The 22,771-nt window shown below is 39.1% G+C and overlaps 1 protein-coding gene across 8 annotated transcripts in view; it reads left to right on the forward strand.

Moving 5' to 3' along the window:
- LOC112056416 (MAP kinase-activating death domain protein) overlaps positions 1 to 21,784 on the forward strand; it is a 43,625-nt gene extending 21,841 nt beyond the window's left edge. For 2 of the 8 annotated variants that reach the window (XM_052882323.1, XM_052882325.1), the window contains 22 exons: positions 650 to 805; positions 990 to 1,124; positions 1,677 to 1,730; positions 2,912 to 3,112; positions 3,482 to 3,656; positions 4,117 to 4,304; positions 4,675 to 4,833; positions 5,127 to 5,394; positions 5,705 to 5,832; positions 7,042 to 7,164; positions 8,349 to 8,496; positions 9,194 to 9,531; positions 10,514 to 10,655; positions 11,005 to 11,132; positions 11,332 to 11,457; positions 13,482 to 13,523; positions 16,490 to 16,562; positions 16,923 to 16,969; positions 17,574 to 17,774; positions 18,274 to 18,642; positions 19,593 to 19,690; positions 20,482 to 21,784. In XM_052882323.1, coding sequence (XP_052738283.1) covers positions 650 to 805; positions 990 to 1,124; positions 1,677 to 1,730; positions 2,912 to 3,112; positions 3,482 to 3,656; positions 4,117 to 4,304; positions 4,675 to 4,833; positions 5,127 to 5,394; positions 5,705 to 5,832; positions 7,042 to 7,164; positions 8,349 to 8,496; positions 9,194 to 9,531; positions 10,514 to 10,655; positions 11,005 to 11,132; positions 11,332 to 11,457; positions 13,482 to 13,523; positions 16,490 to 16,562; positions 16,923 to 16,969; positions 17,574 to 17,774; positions 18,274 to 18,642; positions 19,593 to 19,690; positions 20,482 to 20,638 — 3,456 coding nt within the window. In that variant the 3' untranslated portion in view covers positions 20,639 to 21,784. Of the gene's footprint in view, positions 1 to 649; positions 806 to 989; positions 1,125 to 1,676; positions 1,731 to 2,911; positions 3,113 to 3,481; positions 3,657 to 4,116; positions 4,305 to 4,674; positions 4,834 to 5,126; positions 5,395 to 5,704; positions 5,833 to 7,041; positions 7,165 to 8,348; positions 8,497 to 9,193; positions 9,532 to 10,513; positions 10,656 to 11,004; positions 11,133 to 11,331; positions 11,458 to 13,481; positions 13,524 to 16,489; positions 16,563 to 16,922; positions 16,970 to 17,063; positions 17,189 to 17,573; positions 17,775 to 18,273; positions 18,643 to 19,592; positions 19,691 to 20,481 lie in introns of those variants that run through there. The other 6 variants (XM_052882326.1, XM_052882331.1, XM_052882324.1 and 3 more) reach the window with 5 other exon arrangements.
- The last annotated feature ends 987 nt before the right edge of the window (positions 21,785 to 22,771 follow it).

Here is a 22,771-nt window from a genome sequence, read left to right on the forward strand (position 1 = left end):
GTCCAGGTCTGGCTGGTGGGAGGCTTTGGCCGTGGCTAGTTACCACCCTACCGGCAAAGACGTACCGCCAAGCGATTTAGCGTTCCGGTACGATGCCGTGTAGAAACCGAAAGGGGTGTGGATTTTCATCCTCCTCCGAACAAGTTAGCCCGCTTCCATCTTAGACTGCATCATCACTTACCATCAGGTGAGATTGTAGTCAAGGGCTAACTTGTAAAGAATAAAAAAAAAAAAGTTACTACTACTATGTACCTATTTCACTTTGTCGCCGTAACTGCCTTCATTGTTCATATTCGATACACATTATAGGCATATTTTAGCTTTCCATCAGGCTTAATTTTAGTCAAGCGCAAGCCTATATTGTATAAATAATAAAAAAATATATAATTACATACAAGAGTAGCCAAGTTAACTAACTTCTATATATTTTAATATGGCAGCTAACTAGGCTCCTTTTTGGCAGCATTTGGCTTGTCTATGGCGAGCTTTAGCTCTAGTTGATAGCATTAGCCACGGCATCCTATTAATATATGATTCTTTCTGAATCAATTTGCTAGAACAGTCACTATCCAGAAGTCCCAGAACCCTCATTGAAGAACTCTCTTAGTTTTCATAAGCACTTAGTGACAGTAGTGGGGTTGTCATATAGGACACCGACAGCGGCAGTCTAGGCCCAGAGTCGGACTCTAACTCGACTACGACGCCGGCCACCGTGGCGTCGCGTCGCCCGCGCTCCCCCCAGCGCGCCCCTTCGCACCACCCCTCGCAACCACCCGCACAGACCTCTCAGCACTCGAGACCCAAGGTAATTCATCGTCATCATCATCCTCATCATAACCATCATCTCCTCTTTTCCCATGACTCACTTAAGTGGTTTCGGCAAAACATGTCTATCATCTCAATTCATCTCTGTTACTCGTCGACTCATCATCAACTCCCTTGACTCACATCAAATATACTAAGATAATATTTATGTGTCCTTATTTTAGAGTTCAAACACTGGTGTATCGAGGCAGGCATCGCAGACTTCGCTCCTTGAACAATTTGCCGCGCAAGCAAAGGAATTGGTGCGAGAAACTACTCGTCAAAGCAGTCAAGAGGGCTTACTGGCTCATATGGACAAGGTATATTCATCACCTACAATGTCTAAATTAAAAAAAAAGTAAAATAATACCTATTATTACATTTACTTTTAAAAGAAGATCGGCCCTAAGAGGAGGAATTATTTGTATATATTCCCACGTGTATGTTTGTATCACGCAAATTTGCGTTTCTGAAGTTGATGCAAATTAAAGCACACATACACTTAATTGCGCAGGTAGCTGCACGGTTATTTCTAAAGTAGACTTTAAGCACGGCAAATGCATTTAACAAATTGTAAGTAAGTCGAACTTTCGTTTAATATGAGTTCTAGTAAAAACGTTAAGTTATTACTAAAAGTTACTGTTGTTGGGTAAATAAATTATGTCAATAGCTTCGCTACGTGTAAATCCGAACCAAGATTTATGAATTTATGATATTTGACGACTTGTCTTCATCAAAAAGGAAGCAGAATTTAATAAAATAAAAAGTAACTTCAAGTCGGCTAGTTGTGTGAAAGCTGCAAACAATATTAACAAATAACCCAATTTATAATGTTTTATTTATTTTCGTTCATTTGATCCAAAACCTTGAAGAAAGGAAAAGTAGCACCAGCGGAGGAAAAGAATATTTTTGCGCCTTTCGACAAGGTATCTCTATTGTTTGGTGCAACGGCGAACATTTTGAGTAGAAGACTCGCACCTAACGCATTTTAACACATATATACATTTAAATATCTATATTCTATATACATTCTAAAATATTTGAAGTATTATTTCTCACGCTAACATAAAATCTTCACGTGCATATATTAGTACCATTTACCATAGTGATAATAGCACCCGGAATTAGAAAAAATAGCTAATTTAAGAATAGTTATAACTGCATTTGAATATAATATATATAACATATGAATTATGTATATATTGAACATATGTATTTAGCTCACGTCATTCACACCATGGGTCCCACATAAAGAATTAAAGGCATTTTAAATTAAGTAATTTTGTATTATCCTATTATGTGTTTAAAATAAATAATTTAGTTCATACTAATACATACCGAAAATCCAATACAAGGAAAGTATAATTTTATGTAAATAAATATAAATTATACGTGTTAAAAACGTTTCTACATAAATTTGATTCTGAATCTGAGTTTCTGGAGTAGAATGTGATGTATTTGTGAAAAAAATAATACTTCATTCTTACGGATTCGGATTCAATGTATCTAAAGACAATCTGTGTTTACATACATTGAACTCAAAATCAGGCTAAATTAGCCTAGGTTTTAATTATAGGCAAATTGAGTAATACAATGGAAATTACAGGAGGCTTTAACAATTATGCCTCACCTTAACTGGTGCAGGGTAACGCATTGCAGATTAATATCTAGTCCTAGCGAATATGATCAATTGTATCGATGTAATAAAGACGACGCTTTCCTATTTAAGATTGGTTGGCCCGTCCGCTATGTCTAAAAATAGCATGAAATCTGCGTTCTACAAGTTTAATTACTAATCAAAGGACCAACTTCAATATGCATTGTAATTGGCGATGTGTGCAAAAAACAAATATTTAAAGTTTCATTTTGTTAGGAATTCAAGACACCGGCAACTTCTCCGCTCCGAAATGTTCCGAAATTCCACGTACGCAATCCACAGTCACCCACAAAGCGAATAGCGTTTCATGCTTCAGCATTCCACAGCTGATATTTTCAAAATTTCACCCTCAAACAATTTTAATACAGTAAATGCGATTCATGCCGCATTTTAATTAGTTTGAAAAAATATTGTATTAAATCAATAACTTACGTAAAATGAATATTTCAGCTAACACATCACGCTAAGAAAGCGGCCGAAGAAGCTTCGAAAAGTGTGCAGGAAGCATCTAAATCAGCACTAGAGGCCAGCAAGACCGCTACTGCTGTGAGCAAAAACACTTTTGAAGATCTATCGTACGTCAGTAAATCAACATTTGGAGATCTCACAAAGAGTGCCAAAGAAGTTGCAGCGAAAAAAGGGCTATTGAAGGTATTTGCAATAATTTTTTGTGAAAGTATTAATAAATTCAATATGTAAGCTTACTAAAATGGCTAAATGAGTAATTTGTTGTAGACGACGCGTTTGAGAAACATTGAAATCAAACCTCAGACCAATTATCATAGGACCTCGCTAAACGTTACCCCTTTGTCAAAAGTATCAAGTCAGTATATGATCAAGATCTAGCGTGTTTATACTTCTAGAGCATCAATGTTTCACTGTAATTCAATTTACACTTGTGTATATTACGATTTAAATTTATATTTGTGTGTAGTGTAAGGACACAGCATATATTTATTGGTGTAAAATTTTTCGTTGACTCTATAAAATATCAAAATGGTTTTGTGATATTATGTACAGGGAGAGAGCCAAGATGGAGCTGCTGCCCAAAATTCCAGAAGAGACTCGACAGCGCTACAGACCACCAATTTGCTAGCAACTACTCATCGAGACTTCTTTTCTAACATCAGTTCTGATCTGAACGGTCTAGCTGCCTCCACATCTAGCATGTTCAGTGACTTCTTTGGATCTAAAGGTTAGTGAATTTGCATACTCGCATGTAAGTAAATTATTTAGACTTTTAATTTTACTATTTCTATTTAGTTTCTATTTGTCACTTGACTGAAAATGTGACAATTAGTTATAATTTCTTAGGTAAATTATGCTTAGAATTTATCTAGGGTTTAACTGATTTTTATTCCAAACCTTATAAAAAGTAGTATAGTGAATGTACCTTTCACAGTAAATAATAATGACATTTTAATCTATACTAATATTAAAGAGGTAAAGGTTTTAGGGGTAATGACTTGATTTTGAAAATATTTTTATCAGTAGTACCTACCACTGTACTGTAGTAGTTATTTGTGGGTGTCATGGGCATTTTAACCCCGTATTCCCATGGGAAAGAGAACTACGTGGATGAGACCGCGGCGCGTCTGCTTGTACCAAATACGAGTAAAGGAGAATACAATCAAGTTTCTTTATGCCATGGGTAGGAAAGCAAGCAAAGCCCGTAGAGGCGCCCGCACCGGCCCCGCTTGCAGCGACTTTCGGGCCCTTCTCGCAAGGCGCTAGAGGACTCGTACAGCGTTCTCCGCTGATCCGCCACGCGTCCCCGGTGCCTCCCTCGCCGCAGCCAACTACCCGCTCTGTTAACAGTGAGAACCAGGCCTTCCTGAACGACGTGAGTACTTTCTAGCGTTTAGTGATGGGTAGGAAATCGAAGCTTGTGGAGGCGTCCGCAGCGGCCCTTAGGCGACCGACTTTTGGCTCAACTACCCGCTCTGTTAATAGTGAGAAACAGGCCTACCTGAATTTTATGAGTACTTTTTTGTAGCGTTTAGTAATACGTCATCCCAAAGGGTTTACAGCTGCATTGACCTTGCATCTCTATACTAACACAGATAAGTGACCTCCGTCCTCCGTCTGTTACTATCTTAGTATCGATTTTAAAATGGCTTTTTTGAATCTTTATGAAGGTAGACAGATTTTGTTTTAGTGTTTATATTGCTTCTATTTTCCTTTAGATTGCAACTTTTGATGATTTCTTACAGTTAGTACAACATGCTCTTGAAGGCGAGGGGGTGGGATGGCTGAAACTAAATCGCTTAAAGAAACTAATGGAAGACGAATCATACAGAAATATGGTGCTCAGCAAACTGAATAAGAATTTCAACAGAAAGACATCGCCTAATGATAAAGTAGATGATGCAGTAAGTTATTATTTTGTCTATATTTATTTATCGAAGGATTTAAAATTACTAAGTTATATCTACATAAATATGTTTGGCCTACTATACAGATGCCTTGTGACACGGTTTTTCGATCTTCATTTGTAGAGTTTTTTATGGTTTAATTTCTGACATTGCAAAAAAAATTACCATTGATCCCTTGTTGTTGACTCTGAGGATAAGTTGGCTCAGACCTGTCTATCTAATAAATATTCTGTGATCTATTAAGGTATAGTTTACTTAGTACTAAATAATTAACTGTTCTATTCGTACAGTTTGTCAGTAAACCAGTGTGGAAAGGTATGCTGAAAGTCCTACAAGCAGTAGTCCACGGTTTGGAACACACATATTCCAACTTTGGTCTCGGTGGAATGGCTTCAGTTTTCCAACTGGCTGAGATGGCACACACTCATTATTGGAGTAAAGAGGTCGCAGGGCTAGAGCACGGTGGCATGGCGGGCTCTGCTCTATCAGACCATTATGGACGGCAAGATATCGAAACTCCATCATCAACACCATCTTCTAGAAAAAGTTCCTCATCGGGTATGATAACCTTCATTCACATACTTTATATATATATTTTTTTAAATTTTAAAGTATCGTTAGTAGTTTTGATTAGTCATTTTAACTGGCTGTGACGTCATCTGGGTCTCTACTAAAAATCGGCGCTGGGTATATATATATGGGTTTTTGCAATGAACGGTTAAATGCTGAGTTGTAAACCCTTTCTGTTTGGTGTCACAGACAGTTATAATATGTAAAATAGGATGTACCTACTGTTGGGACACTAAAAATGTATTTTCTTTCTTATCATATGTTGAGGAGATAAGTGACTTTCAATATTTTTGTTTAGATGTGCCCGTTGTAAATTACCCAGAAATGGACCCCACCGAATCACAAAGTACGACAGAGATTTTCAAAGATATGTTGAATCAAAAAAGGAATCTTCTATTTAGCAAATTATCTTCCTTTGATTCAGATGTAAGTATTTCAATTTAATGTAGAAAAATGCAAGTCAGTGTTGTCATGTGTTATAATTAAGAATTAAATATTAAACTGCATGCATGAAACACTCAAACTGCTACATCAAATCAAAAATATGTCTTGAAGTCCGGCCGCTCAGAAAATGCGTTTCTGACAGGTCGTGATCGAATGGGCGATATGTTATATGTTACTTCGAACTATAGCTTGGCAAGTTCGTTGATGTCACTCCCATTATATGCGGGCGACGGGGGGAAAGACTGCGTGGGTGTGAAATCGTTCGTGTGGGGAAGTGAGGTGCATCTGTCGTGGGGTTTTCATTCATCGCTACACGCCCCCCGGCCCGCGCGGACCATCGGGAGTGTTACGAACTAATTTGCCAAGCTATTGCGTACAAAGTTGGTGAACCGCGCTGTTTTAAGGATATGCCAACTGTTTGTCTTTGTAGTGATGAGACAAAAAATGAGGCAATTCTAATTGAATATGTTTGTTCCATTCGATCACGACCTGTCAAAAACGCAATGTCTGAGCGGCTGGACTGTACTTTTCTATGCTGGTAAATATTATCCACGCTATCAACATAAATGTTTCCACATAACGCATGACTTTATGAATATATACTTGATGAATAAGAGTGTTTTATGTTGGTAGACTCTTTGAAAGTTTTCTCTGTGGACAAGTTGTGTGCTTCAGCTAATGGCGCAAATCGTATACCTTTCTTTTTATATTCGTTATGAAATCTAAGTATTCATAGCTTCTTATACTATTAAATATCATGAAACTATTACTTAGTCCTTGTATATAAATCTATTTTTATTTCCGTTCTGTTCTAAAATCGGAGTATTCTTCAATATGTATTTATGCTAAATGGTGTTAAAACTTCTATCAACGATAAGGACTTATAGTTTTTCCTAATTTTAGCTGTTAGATTGTTCTAATATTTACGCTAACTTGCGGGCGTCCGTGACTTCGTTCGCCCGGACGTCTACTAACTATAACCTCCCTACCAAATTTCATCTTTTTACTTGAAGCGGTTTTCGATATTTCGTGATGAGAGACCTTTCGGTTTTATACATAGTATAGATTCTTTCGCGGGTGTAGGGAATTAGATGCTAATGACTAGCGTCTAATTCTTTCGTTTCCATCGTACATAATTGAAAAATCCTGCGTCCATGGATGACACCATCGTAAGCTGTGTTTGTGGCGCAGGCGGCGGCGTCGTCGGACTCGCCGGACGACAGTGGCTCCATCACCACAAACCGCAACACTCTAATCGACCATCGCGCCTCTTTTAAGTCTAATCTCTCTGATACTGACGTCATGTTCCTCAGTGTAAGTCCTAGTCCGTTTAGCTTCGTCTAGGTATGCTATAGCAGTGTCGCATACGAACTACTAATCAGCACGCGCCCAAGCGCGTATTTTATCTTCCATATCGCTTACTGTATATTTTCATCAAAAGAAATATTGTCAGCACGTATTTATAGCTTGGCAAGTTCGTTGATGACTCTTCCATGATATGCGGGCGACGGGAGGAAAGACTGCGGTGGTGTGAACTCGTGCATGCTGTTAAGTGAGGTGCATCAGTCGTGGGGTTTTCATTCATCGCTACACGCCCTCCGGCCCGCGCGGACCATCGGGAGTGCTACGAACGAATTTGCCAAGCTATAATAGGTCGCTTTTGATACGTCAGAAATAACATGATGTCTCAGTGCAGCTGATAGGTATGCCGCATAAATTCAAACTGTCTTTGACTCACCCAGTTCATATAGGTTTTTTTTTATTTAAAAAGACGTAAAAACGCGTGTGCTGATTGATAGATAAGTCGCCATTATTTTATCATTTATGATGCTATCGATATTTATTGGAAAAATTGATTAAAGTCTTAGCTCATTGCAAGCCCCCGTCCGTTGAAGCCTAGCCTAAACAGCTCGCTAGTGAGGTGATCTGGTTTCGCTAGCAAATGTAGTAAGGAGTACGTCTCTGGCCATATTTATAAAAGTGGATTAAGATTTAAACCTGAATTTTCTACTAAGTAAAGTGAACTTTAAAAAGTAGTGGTTAGGTCCACTTTACGTTGAAAAAAATGAGGTTTAAATCTTAATACATTTTTATAAAGAAGACCGTTTAGTCTAGAATACTAACTAAAAGATGCCTGTCTTTGGCCGGGCAGCTAAAATGAGCTATGAACTTTTTAGTTAAATCTTCTAAAAAAATTACTAAAATAAGGCCGGCTACTCTGTTATTACTTTACTGCATGCACCTATTTACACCCGTTTTAAGTGTGCTTAAATTAAACTTGAGTAGCTACTGACTTTTCAATTTCTAATGTTTCACTATTATTTATTTAACTTTAGACTGACTGAGTGTGTATTAACGTTATTTTTTAATAATAAAAATGTAATCAAGAATGATTATTTTTGAAATCTGTATCTGTGAATCGTCGGATACCATATTAAAACATTTAGTCGGACAGCCTATGCCTTGTCATATCTTAATAATAAATGTGCTATTGGCAGGTGGGTCGACCGGGCGGCAAAGGTCGGCCAGGAAGTGCGTATTCGTCTAAGTCGTCGCTGAGCGGGCGCCCAATGGCCGGAGTGCCCACGACCTCGCCGCTTACCTCGCCTGAGACAGCGCGCACTTACCTCTACCAGGGACTCATAGGTAAAACAGTTTTAGCAGAAGGCTTCAAAAGTGGATTTAAAAAATAAGAAAGCCAATGTTGAACAAAGGTTTCACAATATTTGTCAAGACAACTTAATTAACAAACCAAACTGTAACCAAAATAATACCCTAGAATGGCAGACAATGACCTTGAGTAGAGTCACGCACTTTGGAACGCTGTGGGGTTAAATAAGTCTTTAACACTCACCTTTTCCACTAAAGTCTCTCTCTCACCGCCTATCCCAAGCGTACCATAAAGAATTACACAGCAAGAAATGTGGACGGCTCGAACTTTAATTAACAAGAATAGTTATGACAACGAGAGTCCGAGCAGTACACAGCTTTCTGCCATTGTCACAATTGCAACATTATTAACTCACCTCCTAAATTATTGTCCAAGCACATTGACCTTTTTTAATAAAAGAACGCACAATCATGTAGAAAATTTCACTTAAAAACAGGCCAATTTTGCTTTAACATTTTTAGAATTTTAGTAAAGAAATTTTTACCTAAACCCTTTAAATATAGTCCAATATTCAATAAAATCCCAAATTCAGAGCAAATTCAACCTTAACGATTAAGTTTAAGGTTGAATTTGCAAATGCAACTACTTGAATTAAGTGAGATCGAAGTCCAAGCAACAATATTAAATAGTTTTATTTTTGTCACTGAGCCAAATCCCTTATAAATTTTCTAGGAAAAGAAAGATCAAATTTATGGGACCAAATGCAGTTTTGGGAGGATGCATTCTTAGATGCTGTGAGTCAAGAGCGGGACATGATCGGTATGGACCAAGGTCCGAATGAAATGATGGAAAGGTACAAATGTCTGAGCGAGACAGAGAGAAAACGACTCGAGCATGAAGAAGATAGACTGCTATCGACCGCTTTGTATAATTTGACTGCAGCGATGGTTCTATTCGGTGTTGAAGCTGATATAGTTCGAAATAAAGTACGACGGTTATTGGCTAAGAGTCATATCGGCTTAGTGTACAGCCAAGAAGTCAACCATTTACTGGATGTCGTTCACAATTTGGTGAGTCGAATACTTTTTCATTGTGACAGTACTAGAACACATTTATTGAACTCATTATTATTTTGTTAATTATTAAGAAATGGCGCCTATTCACCTTTTAGGCAAGTGCGTTCCATCATAAGCTGCATCATCGCTTACCATTATTGCAGCCAAGCTCTGGCCTATGTACTTGTAAAACAAATTGGTTGTCTGTAAAATACGGTTATATATATATAATAAGTTTACGGACGATAAATTTACGTGATAAAGTCATAAGAAAACATTGGAATAATTGGATGGAGTCGAATACAGATAGATGCGTCACAAGCCTTAGATTTTTCATATCAAAAAAATTAATACGTCAATAAGAAAATTTTACCTTTGGGTTGATTTTGCTGTATAGATTAATTATGTATTGAAAAAAGCCAAAAAGCTAAGGTAATTTTTGAAATGATTTTATGATCGCGATATTCTTTACATTCCTGTTTATGTCTTTAAAAATAATAATTGTGAGGTAATCTTCTAGGTCTCTTGGTATTTTGTATTTCACCTGCTCAAGCGAAACGTGACACTTTCGTGCGTGCAGCTAATGTTTATCGATTTATAATACGTTAAAAAATGTAAAAGAAAATAGCAAACTCAATCAGCTATACCATAGCCTTTCTTGATGAGTACTGTTTACCAACAAACAAATTGTAAATGAGCGTATAATTCACTAGTCATTTCACAACTAATAATAATTATACTTAACTTGTTCATAAATAAATAAATTAGAATAATACGCTTAGAACAATTAGATATGGCTAATATATTTTAAATAACATTTTATAAACAAACCATACATAATTTAAAATAAATAAGTTATGAAATGACATGAGTTTTCCACCTTTCTTTTCTAATTTCTTTGTTGGTAAACAGTATTCATCAAGAACGGCTGGAGTATAGTTACTGTTAACTTAATTTTGATAAACCGATAAATAATTGAGTGTCATTTATTTCCCAGCACGGGAACGACATAAGTCTGAAGGCGCTAGGCTCGCGCGCGGTGCGGCGCGCCACGTTTACCGTACACGAGGGCGACGCGGCGGGCGCGCTGAGGTTCATGGAGGTGCGCCATGACGGGCTCGTGCTTCGCTCCACGCAGGGTAATATACATTCGTTTGTTGAGCAACACGGGAAACGTCAGTCTCAATATAATCACGAAGCAAATATAAAAATAATAACGTTTAAGGAATTTAACCTTTTTACCCGCTAGTCCCAAAGGCAACCTTCCAAAGCTGTAACAGCCAAACACCGTAATAAATTTTTTGTGTGATATTATTTTTTTCTTTTTTAAATATTATTACTTATTCTAATCTGTTAATTAACAATACTTTTTAATTATTAATAATATAAATAATTTGTATTTTTCATTCCTTCAGTAAAAATGATTCTCTCTTTAAAAAAATGTTCGAAGTCCTGAGCACTGAATAATGGTTTTATTATTATTTACAGGAACAATAGTAGAGAGGTGGTGGTATGAACGTCTGGTGAATATGACGTATAGTCCCAAAATACGAGTTTTGTGCCTTTGGAGAAAGAACGGTGGACAAACGCAACTACATAAATATTATACTAAGAAGGTAAGAATTTTTCCTTATTAATTCTTTATATCTGTAGAGAATTATATTTTTTACACAGTAAATTAAAGTACTTATTAGCGAAACCTAATAAGTACTTTAATTTAGTGGCTATTTAATGGGTTTATGATAATATTTATTTTGATAATGTTTAATTGATAATGAAACATTGTGTAACTAACTTTTGTCCGACCTTATGCAGTGCAAAGCGCTATATTACTGTATCAAAGAGGCGATGGAAAAAAGTGGGCGGCGGCAGGACGCAGCCGAGCTGGGGGGAGAGTTCCCCGTGCAGGACTGCGCCACCGGGGAGGGAGGCCTCATACAGGTACACCCAATGATATTTTATACTATAGATATGTTACATGCCTACAAAATCACCGCAAAAAGTGGTCCGAATTTAGCGCACCACCAGCGCACACATGCATAATTTTGTGTTTAATTCTATTATAATATATTTATGTATGTATAGTTTTTAACACTTTTTGAGCACACAACTCGACATTGTGTACAATAAATGTTTGCTATGCGATTTATAAAATGAAGACAATTTTGTAGCCTCAATAGCTCGCTGTCAGAGCGGTCGGACTCATGACCGAGGGGTGGTAGTTCGATCCCCGTCCCGTTGGACTGTTGTCGTACCCACCCTAATACAGTATTTTCCAACTAATTGGATGGGAATGGAAATATTGGTCATATAAAAAAAAAGATATGGCAAATATTCTTTAAAAAAAAAGACAATTAGACGCTTTTGTTCACCTCAGTTTTGACGCGCTAGTGACTTATCCATAGTATTACATTTTTGGGTACACCACTTATAAACTGTGCTGGGGTGTGATTCCGCTATTTTATACTCGTCGATGTAATATTCGACTGTAACAAGTTTTATTAGAATTTGTCCATCATCATCATTATTAACAGCGGATGGACATCCACTGTTCAACATAGGCCTCTTGTATGGACTTCCAAATAAAACAGTGTCAAGCCGCCAGCATCCAGCGGCTCGCTACAACCCGCTTGATGTCCTCAGTTCACCTAGTGAGGGGTCGACCAACACTGCGCTTTCTTTGTGCGGGGTCGCCATTCTAGCACCTTGGGACCCCAACGTCCATCGGCTCTTCGAACTATGTGCCCTGGCCATTATCACTTCAGCTTCGCGACTCATTGAGCTATGTCAGTGACGTTGGCTCTTCTGCGGATCTCCTCATTTCTGATTTGATCACGCAGAGAAACTCCAAGCCAATATATAGACCAGCACTCAGCTGCAATCGAGTCTGATGGAAGGTAAGCAATAACGCAGCCTATGGTGGAACTCGCTTTCCTAAAAGGTGCCTAGAAAAAATTCACTCTTATTTCTGTTGGCATTGAATAGGCTCTAAAACTACTGGACTGATTTGAAAAATTCTTTCACCAATGGAAGATTCTTTATCAGCGAATAACGTGGGCTATATTTTATACCCGGAGAGCGGAAACTATAGGTACGCTGGTGAAATCGCGGGGAATCTGCTACTGTTTTTATGAAATTGAAATATCTGTTTGTAATTTTAAATTCCAGCTTTTACGTACAGTTTACACAATATGTGCCGTGACAATAATTCTGATTCCTTTATAAGTATTTAGGTGTCACTTGAAATACGTTAACGTTATATATTATGTAGTTGTCGTATATTGCTTATGAAACGTTTCACGTTTATTATACGTACAAGCAGGGCTGGACCGTCCATACGGCGAAAGGAGCGGTCGCTCCAGGCGCCAAATCCTAGGGGGCGCCGAAATGGTAAAGACAAGATCGAAAAGAAATTTATGTGATGAATTTACGTGCGCGAAAGGCGCCATAATTGGATCTCGCTCCATTCTAAAATTTACCTCGGTCCGGCGCTGCGTACAAGCTTATCAGAATCAACAAGACATAGATAAAAAAGAGTAAAAACAAAGTAAAAAAACACACTTTTATTTATATAATAGCTGTAATATACTTTTATGACAAAGGCACATGAGATTCTATTACAAAGGCTATCTTTCGACTAGGGATTTGAAAATAATATATGTTGTGAAACTCGAGTACTCAGACAATTAGTATATTTGTTTTTAAATACTTCATCTTTATTCCATTATTTTACAAACTATCCTCTACATTGTCTAAGAGCTCTATTTTTGACTGTGATGACGAAAATAAACTGTAAAATTAAAAGTTTTAGGTCTATTTTCTTCTAAGTAAATAAGACACATCTCTCGCATGACTTTCTGCCTCCCTGGGCAAATAACATGGTCTATACACAGTATGGCCATATACAGTATATCTTTTTCTATTATATGAATACGTATACCTAATGATATTAACATTTTTCAAAGGTGTGCATGGAAGGCGTCGGACTCCTGTTCCACCACAGCAAGGTAGGTCTTTACTTTTGTAGATAGGATTTTCTAAATATTTTCGTCAGCTTTTACGTATATCAGAATGATGAACCAAAATCTGAATAATATAATTATGTTGACACAGCTTCAGTTTTGGTATTGTCATACAGTAATGTGGTCAGGTAAGTTGTTTTTTTCAGTGTTCATGCTTTATTTTTGGGATTTGTCTCGGATGAACAAAGTTAGAATAGAATGTCGCGCAAGGGCATCCGTGCGACAATCTATGATAATAATAATTGAAGACGTCCCGCGCTGGCCAAAGCTTTTATGTCTGAGTATTGTGCAGATGAAGTTTAGCGCATTGCAACATCTCACCTCCGTACATTGTTAAGCTTCGGCATTCATGTGGTACGTGAGGAGCAGTATCTATCAGCTACATCGCTAACACAACACCATCGACTCATAGACGCCCCGACAGATTCAACATGTAAACTATCTTTGAAGTATTGAATGAAAAAACCTAGCAAGGACCACTCAAACTTTCCTATTTCTAATGTTGTTTATGATTTCATGTGTACTTTCAATATTATATTTGATATCACTGTGCTAATCATGTTCTCGTATTTTTTCTTATTTCTAACTACGTTCGAAATTGAATATACTTAGCTTATGTTGAACGGATATCGTGTTTTATCTTCTTTTTATCAATTATTAATTTGATGTAATAGTTAGTTATTTTATTACATTTTAAGGTTGACCGTTGTCCATCTGATTGACGTATATACCTACTTCATATAATTTGTGCATGTGCTATGTGTGCCACGGCCGGCCCGCGCCCTTCCGCTGCGCTAGGAACTTTTGAGATGGTCCTTGACACGCGCTCGGCCGCCCTCAACTAATATCTTCTTTTTGTCTGTTTCTACCCTTCCCGGACCCGCCGAACCCGCGCCGCTGCGCTGAAGGATTTCGAGGTACTCAGTGGTTCATAACCTAGTAATGGCTGGCTCCTACGACGATCGACGCGACCTTTGCGACCTCGCGATCGTCGCGGTCGCGTCGCGTGCACGGTAGCGATGATCGTCCGAGGTCGTAGGGCTTTACTTGTAGTTTGAGGCTTTCCGATTGTTTTAGCCGTTGTTAGCGTTGTTTTAGTTATCCCGAGTGCGGCGAGCGCCCGCGCGTTCGTGCATGCACATAGAGGCCCTTTGTTTATTTGTTCATTATCGCACCCGATAGCTTGCATTCGTATCACGGATCGTCCGGCGAGCGGTTTCGATCTCTCATTCGCACCACGTGCTGAGTTAGTCGGTCCCTCCACCGAACCCGAGCGAGCGTCACGAGCCAAGGCTCAGCGACGCAGTCATGAGGTCAGTCGTAGAGCACTTGCCATCTCACAAGTTCTGGCGCGCCCTGCGGCCCGCCCTCGCCTGCCACCTCCTCGACCGCACGTCCTCGGCTCCTCGACCGCACGTCCTCGCTCCTCGACCGCACGTCCTCGCTCCTCGACCGCACGTCCTCGCCCCTCGCACCGCATCACTCCCGCCCCTCGCCACCCGCCGGAGCTCGCGCTTGCACACCACAGCCGCGGTTGCCTTAGCTTCACTTTCAAACAGTCAAAGGCGCACTTTATAACTTTTAAACGTTGACAAACATTTTAAAGCGAGTGTTCAAACTTCTGTCCCTTTAAAAATGGATTCCTGCATGTTTCATTTCAACATTCTTGTTATAACCCATTAATATGACAAATGACGCATTTTTTATGAGATGCTTATTATACTTTCATATTGAATACTTTTTTGGCAAAATGTTTATATCTCAATGTGCGTTAGTTTGGTTGTACGCTTCATTTTGCTCATTCAACGTTAATTCTACACGTAGTTTTAAATATCTACCTATTAGCTAGGTACAAATAGAAATACTTGAATTTAACGTAGTTTTACTTTTAGGTACATGCATATTTATATACTTTTCTTTAGATTTTATTTTAATTAAGCACATTCGTAGAAAATCTAATAGATATACACAAAAGTCATTCATATTAGGTATCTAGTTTTAGCCCGCGTCAAATTTAGTTCTTGAAAATAAACATATCTAATTCAGTCTACGATTAGATTTCACCTTGACTCTAGGTCTACTTAAGTAGGACTTGTCTTGTTGAGGACAGACAGAGAAATATGAAAATTATTTTTGTATGTTCAAACTTTTAAGTACCTAATTATTTTTAGTTGGTATAGTAGGCAACTGTATGTTTTGCGCACTGTTTACTTTCTGTTACAGTCAAATATATGAATATTTTCAATGAAATTCGAAATGTTGATAGGAAATTAAATAACACGTATTTTATTCATAAAAATAAAAATGATATTATTAATAACTATTTATATCTGAATAGTTATGATGACATTAAAATGAAAAAATATATTTTGGATAGTACACTATCGATGAGTAGTGTTTGATAAGTTAAGAAGTGTCATGTTTTAACCAAAGACTGTTTAGGTAGCTTTAGCTTAGGTAGTTAATTAATAATATGAATCTATATAATAAGCTTTGGCAGTATTGGAAAAAGCAACATTTATAAGTTAAGAATACGATACAATTTGTCCTTATAGCAATTATACTTACATAAATGTTAGATAAATTAAGAAAAAAAAATGTTTTATAAAATCAGATACGCACCTTATACGCAAATAGTGCACTAACTTAGCATTTATATTGTGCACTCAATTAGAAAGGAAAGACTTGGGCACGCTTTAAAATTTATCGAAAAGACTGTAAATTTCAAAGACATAAAGGAGTTTTTTAGTAAACAAATACATCTTCCTTCATATTATATCCCTTACCTGTAAATTGTGGGGTAACTTTATACTTACTCTGTAATTTTATTCCACGTTTCCGATACAGTCAATTAAAAGTCTCAGTGACATGGTATTCCTCAAGTTTTAGATCCAACAATAGGACGACAACTACTTTCATCAAATTAATTGATCGAATGAATTTCTTTCTAGTTTTTCGTGCGGTTGGATCACATACGAAAATGCTTCACTCAGAATGGCGGTATCTTTGTTTTAGAAGAATTTAGTAAGTGGTTCTATTACCTTTTATATTATGCTTTTTCCAAGGTACATACGTCCCTATACTAAAGCCAAACTCGATGTGAAATGTTGGTAAACAAATAAATCGCTAGTCATTTCACATCTAATAATCATTTTAACTTAATCCTAAATTAATGACAATAAATAACCTTAGAACAATTACATATAGTTGATATCTTTCAAATAATATTTAAAAAGAACAATATTTTAAATAAATAAACATTCCACATTGAATTTGGTTTTAGTATAGTTACAAGTGTTTCTAATTGGACTTTAAAACAAAAAATACTAGTAATTACTGGAAATTTTAACTACATGACTAATATTAATTTATTTATTCTTGCAGATCCCAAAACGAGACAGATAATACAGAGAAAATACAAGTCAATAATGGTAAGTAATGCACCAGCAGTGTTCAATCTATCATCGCCTCATCTTCTTTTATTTAATTTTTATTTTGTTCATGAATCCTTGTTTTATGTTGTAGGCAGAGAAAGTAGTGCTTGATCTCCATCGTTTCTTCTCAATATGGCTTACTCGGTACTATCTAGTTGTCGAGGTCAATGGGAATCAACCGAATTATGCACCTTACGTTTCATAACTCACTCTGATGTATGTACACGTGTTGTTTTTTTTTATTTTATATCTATTTATACTTAACTCTTTTTCTCGCTTTGCTGTCTTTTCCTCGCATTTGTCTCGGTTAATTTTTCGAGGGTGCGGAACTGCTTTTGTTAATTTCTTGTTGTATTTGTCTTTTATTAATAGAGCACATACATTTTTAATATGAACACGAAAGCTAACACTTTAATTTTAAATACTACCACAATTTTTGTAAATACAAATTCGAAATGTAAATTTTAATTAAAGGTTTGTACGATTAGTCTTTTATATTGAGCCAATTGTGAGCTGCATATTTTATTAATGTTTTACTATTTTTTTATATCTAGGTAAGTGCGAGAAGGTAACATGTATAATATATTTTTTTAAATATCAGGCAGATCAGATATGTTACGCGGTGCTATGCGTGTTCTCGTATTTCGCGGCGGGCCAGGAGCAGAAGAAAGCTATTTTAGAGCAAGCGGCGCGCGTGCAGCCTGCGCCAGATAGCGCACCCGCTCCCGCTTCCGCGACCGCGCCTGTGCCGCAGCCCGCTGACACTGACGCCACCCGCGTGCAGGCCCAGCCACCAGTGCAGGTACATTGTGATTATCCGTCTCTCACCCCCGCAGGGGTGTGCAGAAGACAGTTCCGGGGTTAAACACCTTTACTGTGATGGCAGACGCTTGCCGTGAAAACGGTCAGGGTCATTGGGGTAGCCATTTGTAGGCTGGGGCACCCATCCGAAGAGAAGAGAAGTCGGCATGCCAAAGACTGAATACCTACCTATAGTCGTCGCCTACTGTTGTATAATACACTAACGGACGTACGCATCTTCGGTAGCGTGAAATTGAGTTTTTCATAAATCCTGAGGGACCCAAGGTTCTGGGATGAAGTAACCTATATATTGCACAATAACCAACGAAAGGTCCGTTTAAATCGATTCAGTCGTTCCAGAAATTAGCCTGGTTGAGGCCCGCCTCAATGTCCGACGAGGGGCCGGTCTCAAGATAACAACCTACGTGTAAGGCGGTGCGTGTGGACGCGCCGGGTATTATTTACCATAGGCGCTATAAAAGTAAATTTAATTTTCACAGGTGGATAGAAGGCCGTCGGAAATAAGAGCCAGCGACGTTCCTCCCGAGAGGCAAAGATTGCCACCGGACAGGCAGCCGCGCATTCTGCCCGAGAGGCCGAGGCTACTGCCGGAGCAACCGGTCCGCGCAGAGAGTCGGGACGGCGCGCAGACGGCTGAGGCGCGCGCGGAGGGCCGAGAGAGTGCGGAGAGAGAGCGACAGGCGGCGCAGCGCACGGAGAGCCGAGAGAGTGCGGAGAGAGAGCGGCCGGCGGCGACGCGCACGGAGAGCTTGCCGCCGCGCCGCCCGCCGCCACCCACGCCGCCGCAGCAGCGCCTCGCGCGCGCGCACTCGCAGGCGTGTCCGCCGCGCCCGCACGACCCGCCCACGGTACTTACTACTATCACACTTTACATTCATATTTTATAAGCGAAAGTTATAGCATAACAAATATCAAAAAAAATCACAAAATCCGTCACTCCATCATCAGGCAGAAAACAAAAATAATCGACGCCCTAACCTTCGCAATGAAAGCCAAATGGAAATGGGCCGGACATGTCGCTCGACTCACAGATGACCGCTGGACTGTCAGAATAACGAAATGGCCGGGACCTAAAGGATCACGAGGCAGAGGCAGACCACGTTATCGGTGGGTCGACAACATCATGAATTTCACCGGCAAAAACAGGCTACTGAAGGCAAAAGACCGATCAAAATGGCAGCACCTGGAGGAGGCCTTCACCGTAAAGGGTTCTTCTTTTAAATAAAAGGGAAGAAAATAATCATTTTAAAATTATAACTTACTTAATTTATCAATTAACAAATTAAATTACTTATCACCTAATTAATTGTAAATAAGAAGAAATAAAAGGCTTTTTTATTTTTATTTTATTTATTTATTTAAGCGATAGTTTGTGTGTGTGTAAGTATGTTTGTTCCTCCTTTACGCTGCGGCTGCTGAAGCGATTTAGCTGAAATTTGGAATGGAAATAAATTTTACCAAAAAAATTCATGGTTCCTGCGGGATTTCAGAAAAACTGAATTACACGCGGATGAAATCGCGGGCGTCCGCTAGTATTTTATAAAGATACGTTATATGCCTACAAAAAAGATTACGAAAAAGATTGGAAAAGCCAAAAGTACATTCCTCGCAGTTATTGACAGCCTCCGTGGCGCGGGTACGCGGGTGATACGATCGCATAATGCCACTGAAAGAGCGTATTATGGGAGATATTGTGTTAGGTGGTATAATATTGAAATAAAGACATTTTTAATTCCCAATAAAACTAATAAGGGGTTATTTCCACCCTTGGGATTCAATGTGTATAACGAATGCGCAGATTCCTCCGCGCGTGGGAGCGAGCGCGCGCGGCGTGGCTCCGCCCGCGCTACCGCCGAGACAAATGTCTGCCGCCGCGGACATCAGCACCAGTCCCCGGTAACCACACGATATAATAACGCTCCCGACCTAATTATTTTTTTATTACGCTATTACGCTTATTCCTCTCAATTCCTTCAACCGGCGGTTTGCGAGAGAGTGGTAGGTATAGCTTGACAACTTCGTTCGTAACACTCCCGATGTTGCGCGCGAGGCACGGGACGTGAAGCCATGAATGAAACCCACGACTGATGCACGTCACTTCCCCGCACGCACAATTTCACACCCGCGCAGTTATTTCGTCCGTCACCCGCATATTTTGGGAATGTTATCAACGAACTTGCCAGACTTGTCAAACTTGACGTTTCAAAATTGCTTGTAAACTGAATCTATCTTCTATCTTAATATATAAATGCGAAAAAAGGTAGATAGTCCATTGAATGATTATATTTGGGGTTTTTATTTATTGTTCTACGATAAAAAGTTACTGAACCAAAGTTGTAGAGAATTTAATTTGCTAAAAAGAATATTAAAAACTTTTTTTATCAGATAAATAGTTTACGAGATATATCGTAAAAACCATAGCATATTTTCAAGATGGCGGCCGCGGGACAAGGGTGGCGACCCCACAAACTTGGTTTTAGCTTCACGAAATCTCGAAAACCGCATGACGAACGAAGATAAAATTTGGCAGGGAGGTAGTTTATACATAGTAGACGTCCGCTAAGAACGGATTTTGCGACAGGGTCGGATTAAGAAGGTCTAAAGGCGGACGTAGTCGCGGGCGTCCGCTGGTTTGAAATGAATGAATTTCGATTTTGATTTTGATGAATGTTTTGAATGTTTGTCAGCAGTTCGCCGACGTCGAGCCCTGCGCGTCGCGGCGGGCTGGCGCGGCAGGGCTCCGTGGGCCCCTTCCCCTCCAGCAACCCCTTCACCGCGCCGCGTCACGCCGAGTTCGTGATCCCGCAGCGCAGCGCGCGCCGCCCCTCCGCCGACCGAAGCTAGACACCGACTACTCACAAGCTGACCCATTCGAGAATAGTCTATGTAGAAATAGTGGACGGTATTATAACAAACAACGCTAAAAGCTAACGTTTTTAGCAATAGAAGTAGCAAGGGGGCGTAGCCCGCGTACACCCGGGTGTGCGGAACATCGCAAGCGTGTCTGCGCTTGTACTAGCTGTCTTGTTTTGTTCTGTGATAAAAGGAATAGGGACAACCCACCACCTCCCATGGCCCATTCAACCTCTCGGTAATTTGGGCCGAATCGAGGGAGGGCGAACCCGGTACTTGCTCTTTGCGTGTTCCCGGGACGCCTTCTTGACTCCCTACAAGTTATTTTCTCTTTTCGCTCCTTGTCCCTTGATACTCACTCTCCCCCTTCTGGGGCTGGACGACACACGACGTTGAGATCCCCTTTCCCGCCGCGGTCCATGCATCACCTTCGACCGGTGGTCAACGGTCCAAAAGGACACAAGGTCCGGTGACAAAAGGAATAAATAATATTCAACTCTAAAGTTAGGGTGACATATTTCATTTTTCACTAAATATTAAACAGCCATTTAGGCCACGCTCCTGGGTACGCTGGGTTCAATACAAAGAATTGGCACTTTATAAATCTAGTTACCGCTTAATCTGTGGACCTCTGCCTTCGATTCGAATAGCGTAGGTTGAAATCCGGTCTGTGACATACACCTTTTCAGTTATGGGCATTTTAAGAAATTAAATATCACGTGTCTCAAAAGTTAAAATAAAAATATTGTTTACATACCTGAGAATTTTTTAAACTCTCTACGTGTGTGAAAAATAAAATATAAATAAATGAACGCAAAACGACAGTTTCTCAGCGTATGGGGTGAAATAGAGACGCCTGCGTGATGGGTGTGACTGTGAGATGCCACGATATCGGCCGCCATTTTTAAATTATCTATTCTAGAATGGCGCGACTTATACATAGATTTATTACGTTTAGAAACACCCAATACTGTTAGCAAGTTGTAGAGTCTTTCACGTAATAATTCCATGTGGAATTGCTTGTACAGTGAAATCCTTTGCCCTGACAATAATAATTAACCTATGCATAAAGCATTGGGCTCTATGTTGTTATCCGACCGCAGTTAAATAAATAAATATACATATATCTATAGCAAATATTGTGCAATGAGAAAAGATTTTTCTTTTAACCTTTATTTACAACAAAAATATTCCGATATCTATTCCTGGCCGAATAGACCCTTTCTTAAATGCGAAAGTGTCTTAAATAGTACATTACTGCAGCGGCCGGCAAGAGAGACATTGATGGACGAACGTGCGAATGCGGGCCGAGGCGAAGCCGAGGCACACTTACGTAAGACCATCAATGCCTAGTTGCGGGCAAGGCTTATTATATAGTACTTTTCTCAAATTATGCACGGAAATTTAATCAAGTAGCACAATTCAGAACTTTTATTTGAAAATACAATAATTAAATGTACAATAATTATATCACACTTATTGTCTTCACTTGAACTCATTTTGTCAAATACAAAAGTATTTAAAACCAATGGCGAAATTGACGACCAACTAATAACAATAGTTTTTAAACAGCTTTCTATGTGCAATCCAGTTCGAAATTTAAATCAAACTTTTGACAAGTTACTTCTTTGGTCGCAATGTTGCGGAGTAGAAGATCGTTCCATTTTTAAATTACACGACAAATATGATTTTGCATAGTAATTTATTTGGCCGCTAAACAAGACAGATATGGATATGGATTTTCATACAACTATTGCCGGCCGCTGCTCGACCAGAACAGGAAGTTCGATTTATTTCGAAGAATGTTGTCAAAATAATGCTCAAATTTCCAAGCATGTTTGAGAAAAAGTAATTTGGTGTAAAGTTGAGTTGTCAATTTGAAGCTAGTATTGTAAATTGGGAGCCGTGATAGCCCAGTGGATATGACCTCTGCCTCTGACTCCGGAGGGTGTGGGTTCGAATCCGGCCCGAGGCATGCGCCTCCAACTTTTCAGTTGTGTGCATTTTAAGAAATTAAATATCACGTGTATCAAACGGTGAAGGAAAACATCGTGAGGAAACCTGGATACCAGAGAATTCTGTGTGTGTAGTCTGCCAATCCGCATTGGGCCAGCGTGGTGGACT

The sequence above is a fragment of the Bicyclus anynana genome, chromosome 6 (genome assembly GCF_947172395.1).
Source record: "Bicyclus anynana chromosome 6, ilBicAnyn1.1, whole genome shotgun sequence".
NCBI lineage: Eukaryota > Metazoa > Arthropoda > Insecta > Lepidoptera > Nymphalidae > Bicyclus > Bicyclus anynana.